Source organism: Vicugna pacos, chromosome 5 (genome assembly GCF_048564905.1).
Source record: "Vicugna pacos chromosome 5, VicPac4, whole genome shotgun sequence".
Lineage (NCBI taxonomy): Eukaryota > Metazoa > Chordata > Mammalia > Artiodactyla > Camelidae > Vicugna > Vicugna pacos.
The window spans coordinates 12316296-12329892 of NC_132991.1; the positions used below are offsets into that span (position 1 = coordinate 12316296).

General features: G+C 37.3%; 1 protein-coding gene across 8 annotated transcripts in view; it reads right to left on the reverse strand.

Moving 5' to 3' along the window:
- The window catches only part of DPP10 (dipeptidyl peptidase like 10), a 725696-nt gene that overhangs the window by 433578 nt on the left and 278521 nt on the right, over positions 1-13597 (reverse strand). For 6 of the 8 annotated variants that reach the window (XM_072960846.1, XM_006196097.4, XM_072960844.1 and 3 more), the window contains one exon: positions 3770-3884. The exons of the other annotated variants lie outside the window; for them this stretch is intronic. In XM_072960846.1, the coding sequence (XP_072816947.1) occupies positions 3770-3794 (25 nt within the window). In that variant the 5' untranslated portion in view covers positions 3795-3884. The remainder of the gene's footprint in view (positions 1-3769; positions 3885-13597) is intronic. 8 annotated transcript variants of the gene reach the window in all.

The following is a 13597-nucleotide window of genomic DNA, read 5'->3' on the forward strand; positions in this document are numbered from 1 at the left end:
GAAATAGGTCCTTATTAAATACTTGAATGGTTTAACCCACTCTTCAAAAATAATTAGGACTTCTCTTGGCAGGCAGGGAAGTTGCTGACAATCTTGGAAATTAGGACACCTGTGTCAAATTACTTCTGTAATAAAATCTGCAATCAAACCAAAATTACAATGAACATGTGATTCTCTGGTTATAGGCTTACATCCCTTACCTGCAAAATGGGATGCTATTTTGAGCAAAACAGGTTCTAAATCTTTTCTTACACTAGACAACTCTTTGTACGCTGTCTCCCCCACCCACTCCAAAAAAAACCCCACTAAGTATATTTTCAAGGTAGAAGGGGCTTAGTGAGAGAGCTTACCAGATTTAGTCTATTGCTATGTGTATTACTAAATATGACACTATTAATGCTCTTGTTTGATTAGATCATAGCTATTAGAGCTGTGATGAACTTCGAGAGATCACCTCACATTTTGGCAAACCAAAGATGCCATTTTCTTTAATAAAACAGTCAAGGTCAAAGGAGGTAAGTGATTTGCCCAAGTTCATATAGCTAGAAAAGGAAGGCATAACGATTTCTGATCCTCCTCCTTCTTGGAAAGGTTGTTATAGAATCAGCCCTTTGTTCTAAAAGGCCCAGTGTCTTGCTGTATAATTTCAGGATCAGAAATTTCCTCTCCTTCCCTTCCTGGTTGAAAGTTGCCATTTGCCTAACTGGCTTTACCTAGAAAGCTGGGCCTTGGGGACATATGTGTGGACAAAGGGAAGATCAGAGGGGGATGTTTCCTGTTATCGCCTCCGTTGGAGGTTTTCCCCTGGGGTTGGGGGGGGGTCTCTTCTAACACTGCTGAGGGGTCTCAAGTCTGAGGGTTAGAACAGGAAGGCCCGGTGCAGTTAGCGCTCTGAGGTCTTACCACAGTCGTGCCCAGGCCCAGAGACCTGCCAAGCCCGAAGTCCACACTAGTGGTCCTGATGCACATTCTAGTCCTCAGAACCAGAGGTTAAACAGACTCAAGTTTTTTCCTGTCTGATGAGGGAGGCAAAACCAGATAACTTCTAAGAGTACTTCAAGGCTTAGGACTCAGGCCTTGGGCCAGAAGCCGTCGGTCTCCTGGCCTTCTGTCCCATTCTGCTGCAGGGTGTGAGGCCATGCAGCCAGGCTGCTGTCTGTCTGCTCAGAACTCGAGCAGATTCCTAACCACCATCATCCCTCCTCCTCACTTAATCTGTTTAGACTATCTTCCAGCCCCTGGTGACACTGAGTTTACAAACAGAGAGTATCTGTAACCGGATGATTGCTTTCTGTAGCAATGCTTTTTCCACACTAGCATGCTGACTTTTCTTTTTCATTTCATAACATCCCTGCCAAAAATAACAGTGAAATCCAAAGACATATGAATATGTGGTGTGTAGGAAAACCTTGGGAAACCGTAATTCTAAATAATAATTGCCACTTTCATTTGTATGATTATCTTGTATGAAATTAACTCTCTGGGTTAGGGGTGTGTGGTTGTATGTTTGTACAGTTGGGGCAGAAGGGATTGGAAGTGACAGATATAAAGTAGGGGGTGGCAAGGCCAACCCCCATAGTACCTAGGAAGCTGTTAAGGACTCCATAACCGTCTACTGATGTGTGAACAAATGAACAGACCACTGAAAGGCTGACTCCGGATTCAACATCTAGTACTTTTCCATCTGCCATCATTTAACATTGAAATCACAAAAGATCCCTATTCCTGGAAGACTTTATAGTCTTTCTTAGGAATCTCCCTCATGTAGCACTGTGTGTGGCATTCTGCCTGGTGATCAGTAAGTACTTAACAGTAGCAGTAATAAGAGGGATGGCGGCAGCAGCTCCCCACACTGTACCAGACACCTCAACTTTATCATCTGGTAGTAACACTGTATAATCGGCACTAAGAGTTGCACCCATCACACAGATGAGTGACATGACAGACAAAGGTTAAGTAACTAGTCAACTTCACAAAACTAGTAACTTACAGAGTCAGAACTCAAGCCAATGTGTGTCTTGTTTAAACCCTTGCTTTCATAAATGAATAAGTGCATGACAAAATGAATGTAGCTATACTGTGTTTTTATACTGGGGCAACTGAGAAAGGGTTGGGTAGAGGAGGTTGAATTGAGTGAGTGTCCAGCTCTGTAAGGTCTTGGTTATACCAAACTCTCAAAGACATCAGAGAATCACTATAGCAGCAGAGCAAGTCCCTGGGGAAAAGGAAACTAGAATCAGACAGAAGAAAGTTCAAGAGACACACACAGGCATTCTGACACTCGTTTCTTCCATCTGGTTAGCAGTCACCAACAGAAGACAGTGAAACCAAGTCATTCATTCTTTAATAATCATGTCAGAATCCCTGTGTTTAAGTGAAACACTACACTGAACATAAGCTCATCTTCCTTTAACAGAGATTCTTGGCAATTGGCAGGAACTCACAGCCATCATATTGCTCAGTTACACTGTACAGCAGATGTACAAATGAGCCGGTTAACAAAGGATTCCCGGAGAGAATGATGGATAAGCCAGCTCTTATCAGGGAAATTTTTTTCTTTCTTTCTGTTTCTTAATCATTCTTCTTTTCCCCTTTCCTCTCTCCTGACTCCCTTAATTTCTTTCTCAATCTCTTCATATGTTAAATAACAACTACAAACTATATTTCTGGAAATTTACACATCTCAAAGCCAAAATTTTTTTCGAAGATGGTGTGTTTCACAAAGTACCATATTGGAACAACCGATACTGCAATTTGTATAATTAGTCACCATAACTAGTTGACTAAATGACTCCAAAAGAGAGCTTCTGTTAATCACATGTTGTAAAGAGGAAATGAGTTCAACATGTTTAAGGGGCTTATAAATAACAAAGCTGGGGCAGGAACTGAACTATAAATACACAGCGTTTAACAACGGCTGGAGCTGGGTAGCTTCAGCTGACTTGGGGACTAGCTCAGTCCTGTCACAGCGACAACTGTTTATTCTAACGCTGAGCCACGTATGGTGACCAGTCTTTGAGCAAGCTAGTTGGGTGGCTTGTAGTGGCATGCCAATTCTTTGTTTTTGGAAGACAGCTGGAGTTTAAAGTGGGAGTAACCTCTCTGCCTTTCATACCAGTACCTACTGAGGAGGAGTAAAGCTTCTGAGTACTGATTGAATCCCCAAAGAACAAAGCCTACTGATAATCTACATATCAGTGTGCAACTCTTTAACCCAAGGAGCACATCGTAAAGAGCATTGCAAGGGCAATTTGGAGAGGGTCCTTGGGCAGAGAGCAACTGGGAACGTAGAAACCACAGAGAAAGAAAAGGAAAAGAGAAAGAAAGTAGAGGTGCTAATATTTAGAGGCTTAGCCCATTCTCTTTTGATCTAATTCTGTCTGTCAAATCCTCCTTCACCACTGTCATTACAGTTGGCTATTTCCTATGTATGGAAACATACTCCCTCACCTCCACCCACAATATAAGTCAGATGTCCCCTATTAAATTGACAAACATAACGAGTCTCGAAGTAGCACTGGAGACCAAACATCTCCTTGGCATTCTCAATATATATCCTTTACATTTCAGCTTCCCCAAAATATCTTGCATGATATTTAAACCATAAAATCACTGTGCCATTTGCAAAATGTCTGGTTATGAGGTTTTTTTTTATTTCAACCAATGCTAATGTGTCCTAAGATACCACATATGATGACCCTCTTAAGGCATTTGAATGTGAAATTATCATCCACAATACCATCATAAGAGAGTAATAAAGACAGATTACCTGGGGTTAAGAGGATGACTGACATGGTGATGAGTGAGCATACAACTAAAATCACCAGCAGGGCAATAGCAATTCCCTTCCAGTTTCTCTGTGGAGGGCTGTTACTTCCCAGTTCCTACCGAGATAGAAAAAAAAAAAAGTTTCATAATTATACATGCTCCAAGAGAAATGTATTCTTAAAGGAATGATTCAGTGCATGGAAGAATCACAGTTTGAAAGCTGATTAGAATCCTTTTCCTCTTCAGTAGCTCATTTAATTATTCAAAGGTGCATATATTATAAATGGCTATCTTCTGGGAGGGGGCAATCTTATTTCTCCAAGAGATGAACCAGCAGAGCTTCATGCCTGCTGTCCGAAACATAGGTGGCGTTAAAATACATTGACTATAAACACTAGGATGATAGCCAAAATACTATGCAAAATAATTATGGAAATAAAGTGTGCCCATTTACATTTTTTTCTTGCTACAATGGAACCTACAATAAAGATTTAAATACTCATATTCCTGAAGCATTACAGACTACTTTTCTAACTGGTGAGGGGAGAAAAGATTAGAGATGGGAAAAATCATTCAAAATGCCCCTCACTGCAGATCAGCGCACATTTGTCAACCCGAAAGGTCCTTTTTAAACAGTTCCCCCACCACCCATAAAAATCAACAGAATGTAGTAACTAAATTAAGTGAGTGCTTCTATATCAATGGTTAACGACATCCTCTCCCAGGACAGCAGGCATATTGGCAAGGAAGTATGACTGATGATGGAGGATAAACCTGAGCATCTCTTACAATACATGTAGTAAAGCTTTTCATTTTTCAGATGATCTGTGCTCTACTCTGCTGACTAAAAACATGAGCATAATTCACCAAAGTAAAGCACAGACCACACTGGTTTGAGATGAATGCCAAATTTTCTTTGCAATCAGGTTTATAAAACACTAAGCCTCTTGTTTCTTTCTCCCTACCCCAACCCCCAACCTTTTTTTCCTTCATTCCTAATAAAGCCTCCTTTATTCAGAAATAGCCAAGTGGTTTGGGGACAAATGAAACAAAACGTAAAGGTATTCAGTTCTCTGTGTGCACAAATCACCCAAGAAGCCATTAGTCTTCCTTTAAACAAAGATAAAACAGCAAACATCTGACAAACTATAAATGGAACGGTACTTACGACTCACGTTTAAAGAACTGAAGCCAATGTTCATATAGTTAAATTGGCATTCAATTCTGCCATAAACCTTTTGGACTTAAAGAATTTTGCCGCAAATAAATGCAAGAAGAGAGCATGCGTAGAAGCATTTTGTTATTGTCTGTTCTCCCCCTTCTCAATTCAGTAGCTTTAGGTTTGTCTTTCACTCTGAGGAACCAAACCCAGCAGAGGTCACTTCCATCCTTTTTTGAAACGGCTCACTCCATCCCTCTCTTGCGTTCTTACTGGTGCTTATTATCCAACACTTCTATTCCTCTTGCATTTTGGTTAGCATTCCGTTCATAAACTTATTCCACATAAATCGAGACAGTAGATTACCAGCATTAAAGTAGCAACATCAAGGCAAGCCAGAGTTGTCTGAAGACCGTCACCCTTTTCTGGATGCAGTGTGACTGCAAGTTTCTAGGTGAGTTTCTTCATCAGAGTCTGTGTGATGTGACGGCCAGTCATTCTCCACATGAAGGCTCTCAGAAGCCAGAATGATAGATTAGAGAGAAACAGAAGCCTGTGATGGTCCGAAAGTTGTGAAACACTCATCTCAAGAACTAAGAGAGAATGAAGGAAGGGGCAGCAAACAATAGGAAGTGTATCTGGGCCAAGAATCATAAATGCTTTCCTATTTATTAACTCAAAGGGAGGTACAAAGAAATGGAAAAGAATACGAGTAAGTGATTCTTCTCAGTCCAGCAAAGGAAACAAGAGGAAATGATCATTTTAAATCTACTCATTCTGATCTTGTTTCAGTGCCACTGGATGTCAAGGCAGATTTTTAGAGAAGTGATTTCGGAGTGTGCTTTTCAGTTTTTAAATGATGTCACTATGTAATGTCCACCAAACGTTGTCCAACAGTCAGAAAACCTATCTTACTATGGATTTGGTATTGCACTGAGTACTTTATATTCACAATCTTACATAATCCTCTTAAGAATCAGGGGAAATGACTATTGTTTTTACAAATTTGCAGCTGAGAAAAATGTGATTTAGAGAGATGAATAACAAAGCCACTTACTGTCAATAAGGGGGAGACCTCAGGGTCCAGTTCAGAAAGTCTGGTTTCAGAAACCACACTCACCCACTATAATATGCTTTTCTAAAAGTAAATATTTCTAAGATAAATGCACGAGTCAATCAGTAAGTCAGTAAGTCAAGGGACAATTTGAACCCCTACATAATAATAGTTGTACTTTAATACCTTTTGAGAAAATTCACAATTATATAAAAACTATTCTGAATTCTGTATTTTCAAATAAATTCATATTTCCCAGTAACACTAGACTAGAAAAAATACACCATTTAAAAAATGGTAAAATGTATTTTTTTTTTTTTTAGTAAAAAAAGACTTTTCTGTTCATAAAGTGATACACATAAGAATGAGTGACTCCTCTAAAATGGCTCAATGCCCAAGGCATCTACCAGTCTCGGCTTAGGAAGAGCAGACATAATGAACTCTTCCTGTAATTCTCTCCTTTCCATCCAGCCTAAATTCTGTAACCATTATAATATTTCTGAAGCATGGTTTTACTTACATCACTTTATTCCACAAGGTCCTTTAATGTCCCTATACTATCTAAAGAATTAAGTGCAAATGTGTGAGTCTAGAATAACAATTGTCTATAGCCGAGCTACAGTTTTCCATCCAGCTTGATCTTTTTGTGAGAGAACACTGCCCTATTCTGCTCCGATTACCTTTTCCCACACATACCTCAGATGTTTCAAACTTCACATCACCATTCCACACCCAGATTTTCTCCATCCAATGCCTTTCATATGCATCCAATTACAGACATTGTCAGTCATTCAACATCCGCTCAAATGTCTCTCCTCTTGGGAATTTCCCCCAATCATGCAAGTCAGATATGATTTTCCTTCTTTTGGAAAAAAAAAAAAAAAAGCCCAACACATGTTGTACCGATAGGGTTGAGCCCAACTCTGCTACTTAACAGCTCTGAGACTGCAAACAGGCTTCTACATTTTTCTAAGTCTCAGATTTTTTTTTTAAATCTGAACAACTGGAATCATAATGCTAATTATTTTTAAATGTAACAAGGATTAAAACAAATTTGTTTGAATACAAAGCTCTTTCTTAAATGGACAATAAGAAAGTTCACACTAATTAAACTGCTGGGAATGTTCTTCCTCAGGACGCGTGCACATATCTCTCTTTCTCTCTTTCTCATCATTTCACTTTTCAAGCCTCAATCTCAAATGCTCCTTTCTTGGGGAAGCCTTCTCTAAAATAAGAGAACACCCTCTGGAACACCCTCTCTAAAATAACATTCCACATCCCCATCTATGACTTCAATCGGCTTTATTTTTCTTCAGGGCATTACCATATTTGAGTATATGTCACATTATAGTTAACCAGACATCTATAGTAATATACATTAAGCTGTTCCAATGTTCACGTTATCTGTCTCAGCTCTCCAGAATAGAAGCTTCACGATGTCAGTCACCTAGACCATCTTTTCTGCTATATCTGTAGCATTTTGTATGGTGTTTGGCACATACTAGGTATGCCATACATAATTTAAAAATGAATGAATGAATGAATGAAAGCAGCTCTGATGATACAATGATGTTGGTGGTGATGGTAGTGATGGTAACACTTAAAACCATGTATGAACAGCCATCATATCCTTGTCAACGTTATTATCTCCGTAAAGTAAGAATCCCATCTTAGATAGCTTTATATTTATATTCCCTAGATCACTTCACATATCTCTGGTTCTCTTAACAGGTACTTAGAAAATGATTGCCCAATTAATTAAGTGGTATAAGTGTTACCTGAAAGGGTTCAGAGATACAGTGCCATTAGTTAAACATATATTAATAGTAATTTTTAAAATATAGATACTTGCTATAGATTAATTTGACTGCAATTATTTTTAGCCTCATTTATCTGAGGCTTGGATCCCAAAATACAAGCATGGAGTATTAAGACATTTGGCTCCATTAGGCTTTGGATATTAACATGGAATACATAAATTCTTTGTTTGATTCTCAAAACATCACAATAATTATCGAAAATTTAAATCTTCACTTTTCTTTTATCTCTTCCCTATATTTATTTTATTGCTTCAAAACCCTTCTGATGTGCTTGAGCTTTCACAAAAACAGACTGTTAATGTTTTCTGAAATAAATTTGTTTCTCTAAAACAATGGGGCAGCACATTCCATCCATAAAATTTTTCTATGGGATTTTCTGTTGATAACTCAGAAGTTTGAATTATTTTTTTATTTAAATGATTTTACTTTACTCTTGGTGTTCACATTCACAACTGTGAGTAGTTTCAACTGTGAATAGGTCAAGAAACAGTCCAAAGACATTTATACTTAATAATTGGAAAGTATCTTTAAGGAAGTTAAAATACTTTTAAATATTCTGTATTGTTTCATGATATTAGAAAAGCACAGCATTTTAGAGTTAACTTTTGAAGCCACCTAGAAAAATTATTTTAAAAAATTTTTCTCCTAGAAGAAATAAAAGCAAGAATAAACAAATGGGACCTAATTAAACTTACAAGCTTCTGCACAGCAAAGGAAACCAGAAATAAAACAAGAAGAAAACCTACGGAATGGGAGAAGATTTTTGCAAGTGAAACCGACAAAGGCTTGATCTCCAAAACATATAAGCAGCTTATACAACTCAATAAGAAAAAAATAAACAACCCAATCCAAAAATGGGCAGAAGACCTAAACAAGCAACTCTCCAAGGAAGACATACAAATGATCAAAAAGCACATGAAAAAATGTTCAATATCACTAATTATCAGAGAAATGCAAATCAAAACTACAATGAGGTATCACCTCACACCAGTCAGAATGGCCGTCATTCAAAAATCCAAAAATGACAAATGCTGGAGAGGCTGTGGAGAAAGGGGAACCCTCCTACACTGCTGGTGGGAATGCAGTTTGGTGCAGCCACTATGGAAAACAGTGTGGAGATTCCTCAAAGGACTAGGAATAGACTTACCATATGACCCAGGAATCCCACTCCTGGGCTTGTACCCAGAAGGAAATCTACTTCAGGATGACACCTGCACCCCAATGTTCATAGCAGCACTATTTACAATAGCCAAAACATGGAAACAACCTATGTCCATCAACAGGATAAAGAAGATGTGGTATATTTATACAATGGAATACTACTCAGCCATAAAAACCGACAACATAATGCCATTTGCAGCAACATGGATGATCCTAGAGAATGTCATTCTAAGTGAAGTAAGCCAGAAAGAGAAAGAAAAATACCATATGAGATCGCTCATATGTGGAATCTAAAAAACAAAAACAAACAAAAACAAAGCATAAATACAGGACAGAAATAGACTCATGGACAGAGAATACAGACTTGTGGTTACGGGGGGGTAGAGGGTGGGAAGGGATAGACTGGGATTTCAAAAGTGTAGAATAGATAAACAAGATTACACTGTATAGCACAGGGAAATATACACAAAATGTTATGATAAATCACAGAGAAAAAATGTGACAATGAGTGTGTATATGTCCATGAATGACTGAAAAATTGTGCTGAACATGCTGAACACTGGAATTTGACACAACACTGTAAAATGATTATGAATCAATAAAAAAATGTAAAAAAAAATTTTTAATGCTTTTATATCATTCTTACAAATGTTTAGCCAGCTCTGGCTTGAAAAACTTTGAGATCTGGGTACTCAGCAGTTGGCCAATTCTTTGTAAACCATGCTATTTAGCAAAATGTACTGGAGTATTTTAGAATGTAGACTATTACACTAGATGCAGCTGGGAATACAAATTAAAATGAGAAATGTCCCCAATGAGTATAAACTCTGTTGAAGATTTTGCTTACCACCAATATAGTACAGAATTATATAAATAAAGATAAAACAGGAAATCACAAAATTTTTCTCTGGGAAATGAGAGGGAAAGTTATTAATTTCCTTGTGCTGATATAAAATTTCTTTTTTTGAAAAACAAGCAGCATTTCCCAAAGACTAGGGTGCTGGATGTGGTAGGATTACACAGAGTCTAGAAAGACAAAAGGAATCATACAATTTTTTTTTCTTTTTTCAGTAACTGGAAAGTGTATATAAAAATGCACAATTAGGTATTGGAAAATTCAACAAAGTGAGCATTTTTTTCTTTTCTAGCAAAAATAATAATTGACATAATTTACAACCTGGAGTAAACCAGTAAACATATAAGGAATTGAGATAATGTTTAAGTAGTTCCACAAAAGTACAGGGCCACAGATTTTGCCTCTAAGACAAATAATTCCTGTACCATCTGAGACATTTTAGAGTATATCAAAAGAAGGAAAAATTCCAAATTTTTAAGTTTACATTATCTTCACAGTATGTCTTTAAAAGAGAGCGCATAAAAATTTTCAATTTAGATAAAGAAATAAATGCAAATACACTAAATAAAATTTTAGTGAATTAAATGTAGGACCTCAGTATAAATAATAATTAAATATTGTGAAATAATGTCCACCATTAGGAGATATAGTCACAGTTCCCCACAACATTTGAGAATATTAATAAAGAAAATATAACCATCGAGGTTTTCTTTTTCCATATTTAATTTGTAGTTAAATACTTGTAATATGTACTACTTCTTAAGATTTAACCATCATACTCATGGACATTCACAAGTTCCTCATTTATCATGCTTCTGTAACTAAAGGGCCCTATGCTAAGTGCCTATTTTTTTTGGTAAATGATCACAAGATGTACACTTTTCAGAGTTACATTTGATACCGTTTTATGCCGTCAGTGTACATGAGGCAGGCCTGAATCAGCACTACTCATAGTGTGAACTACAGACAGCAACCTCAGTATCACTTCAAAGCTTGTCAGAGATCTAAAGCAAGAGTCTTCTATTGCTGTTTGATTTATTACTTTTTCCTTGAATTTTGCTTTGGTTTTATTTGTTTACCATTAATTTGTTTATAACAGAGCTAGCAATTATCTCAATTGTAATTTGGCATTTATCACCCCCCGATAATTATGTTTGTTTGTGACATACTCCTAGATGGATCGCCATTAAATTAGAAACAAAACAAAGATGACAGCTCTCATCAATATATTTTTCAGCAATAGTGTCACATTTCTATTATGATTTAGAGGTTTGGAAGATCATCTGTGATTCTGAATCTGTCTAAGCTTCCAGACCACAACTAAAACTGTAAAAAAGCAATTTAATAAAACAAACAGATCTGATATGAGCAAGATGGCAGACTGGGAAGCTCCAGGCCTCATGTCCCCATGGAAACGTCAAGTAAACAACGACAGACTGATTAACATAGCATTAGGGGAGCGCTGCAAACCAGTTAAGGATCTGCAGCAACCAAGCAAATGCCTGATCAAGAAAATCCACACTCAAGAAGGCAGGACGTTTCCCGGCATGTCTGCATGTCCTCGTTCCCTGCCAGGCACAGAGCAGTATGATCAGAAGGACGTGGTTCAACTCCCAGGTCCTTCCTTCAAATGGAAGAAATGAGTAGAACCTGTTTGCATGCTCTGGCCTATCTGTGGGCTACCTGAGGGACTGGTTTCTGTCTTGCTTGACAGAAATGGCAGCATAGTTTGGATCTCAGGATGGAAGGCATGGAAGGCAGTGGACGTCTGCATGGTGACTCAAAACTTCAGGAGGACTATAGACACAATCTGAGAACAAGAGATTACTGGTTTTCAAACACAGTAGAACACCTAAGGCCTTAAGAAAAAGCAGGGGTGAAACTCTTAAAGAAATCAAGACATTTTAAAACAGCCATGTATACAGGGGCATTGGGGGGTTGGGGTGAGGGGAACATGCATGTACAGGCCCAGGGAAGATAAATGGGGGGGGAAAAAAACGAGACTATCTTGAGGCTTCCTACTGGACTGATTAGTGAGCATTTTCCTCTGCGCAAAGCCAGTCCCCAAAGATTGGAAGAAGTGGTTACTTTTTTTCAAATGCCCAATTTTCAACAAAAGAGCATAGGCATACAAAGAAACAGGGGAACATGGTCCAGTGAGAAACAAACTCTATCTCTAGAAACTAACTGTAAAGTAACAAAGGTTTCAGACTTACTAGAGAGACTTTAAAACAGCTTTCAGAAATATGCTCTCAGAGCAAAAAGAAAACATGGACAAAGAACTAAAGAAAATTAGGAAAATTAGGTATGGACCAAAGATGAACCAAGATACAGAAATTCTGGAATTGAAAAGTACAATAACCTAATTGAAAAAACTCACTAGAGGTATTCAACAGCCAACTCAAAGAGTAGAAAAAGAATCAGTGAACCTGAAGACTGATCATTTAAAGTTTATCATGTCTGAGGAGTGGGGATGGGGAGGTGCAGGGGTAGGGAGGGGGAGAACAAAAAAAAGTAAACAGAATCTATGGGACTTATTGGATAGCATCAAATGGAACAATATACACATTATGGGAATCCCATAAGAGAAGAAAAAGAGATGGGGAGAAACGGTCAGAGAGTTTATCTGAAGAAATAATGACTGGAACTTTTCTAATTTGAGGAAAAGATATGGATATAAAACACACAAGAAGCTCAATGAACTTCAAGTAAGATACATCTAAAGAGACCCACCCTGAGACATATTTTAATCAATACATTAAAAGTTAAAGACAAGGAGATAATCTTGAAAGAAGAAAGAGAGAAGTGCCGGGCTCATCACTTCTCATCACTTACAAGTATCTGGAAAGGATATCTCAGCAGAAACTTTGCAGGACAGAAGCAGTGAGATAATATAATTAAGGTACTGAAAGAAAAAAATAGTCAACCAAAAAAAAATATATATATATGTCCAGTAAATATGTGCTTTGAAAATAAGGGAGAAATTAAGACATCCCTAGATAAATAAAAGATTAAAGACCTTATTTACCAGACTTGCCCTTCAAGAAATGCTAAAGGGAGTCCTTCAAGTTGAAATGAAAACATTGCTAGACAGTGACTTGAAGTCATATAAAAATACAAAGTATGGCTTAAGGGTAAATGTGAAGACAAAAATAAAAATGAGTGTTACTGTAATTCTGGCTCCTAACTTCACATTTTATTCTTCTACAGAATTTAAATAAAAACATAAAAAATAATTATAAGTCTATGTTACAGGGTGCACAATATAGCAATGTCATTTATATAACACAGTTTACAGAAAGTAGGCAGGACAGAGCCATAAAGGAATCAAGTTTTCTCTGTCTCTGTGAGGAGTTACTGTTTAATGCATATGGAGTTTCAGTTTGAGAAGACGATAAATATACTTGAGATGGACGGTGATGATGACTGCATAACAATGTGAATGTACTTAAACCACTGAAAGTACACTTAAAAATTACTAAAATGGTAAGTTTTATGTTATGCATATTTGTCACGATTTTTAAAATGCATATAATAGCAACAGTCACCATAGCAACAGAGACAGTAAGTGACTTTAGAAAGTTTTAGGGTCCTAAGGAAGAAAATAACAAAACTCTACTGGAGGATTTATAAGACCACCTGAAGGATGTAGGAAATCACTGAATTCCTTTTAAGCAAGATTCAGTATGGAAAACAAATGTCCATTTTCCTAGATTAATCCAAAAATTTAAAATAATTCCAGTAAAAATCCTAACAGAATTCTTTTTCCTTAAACTGAT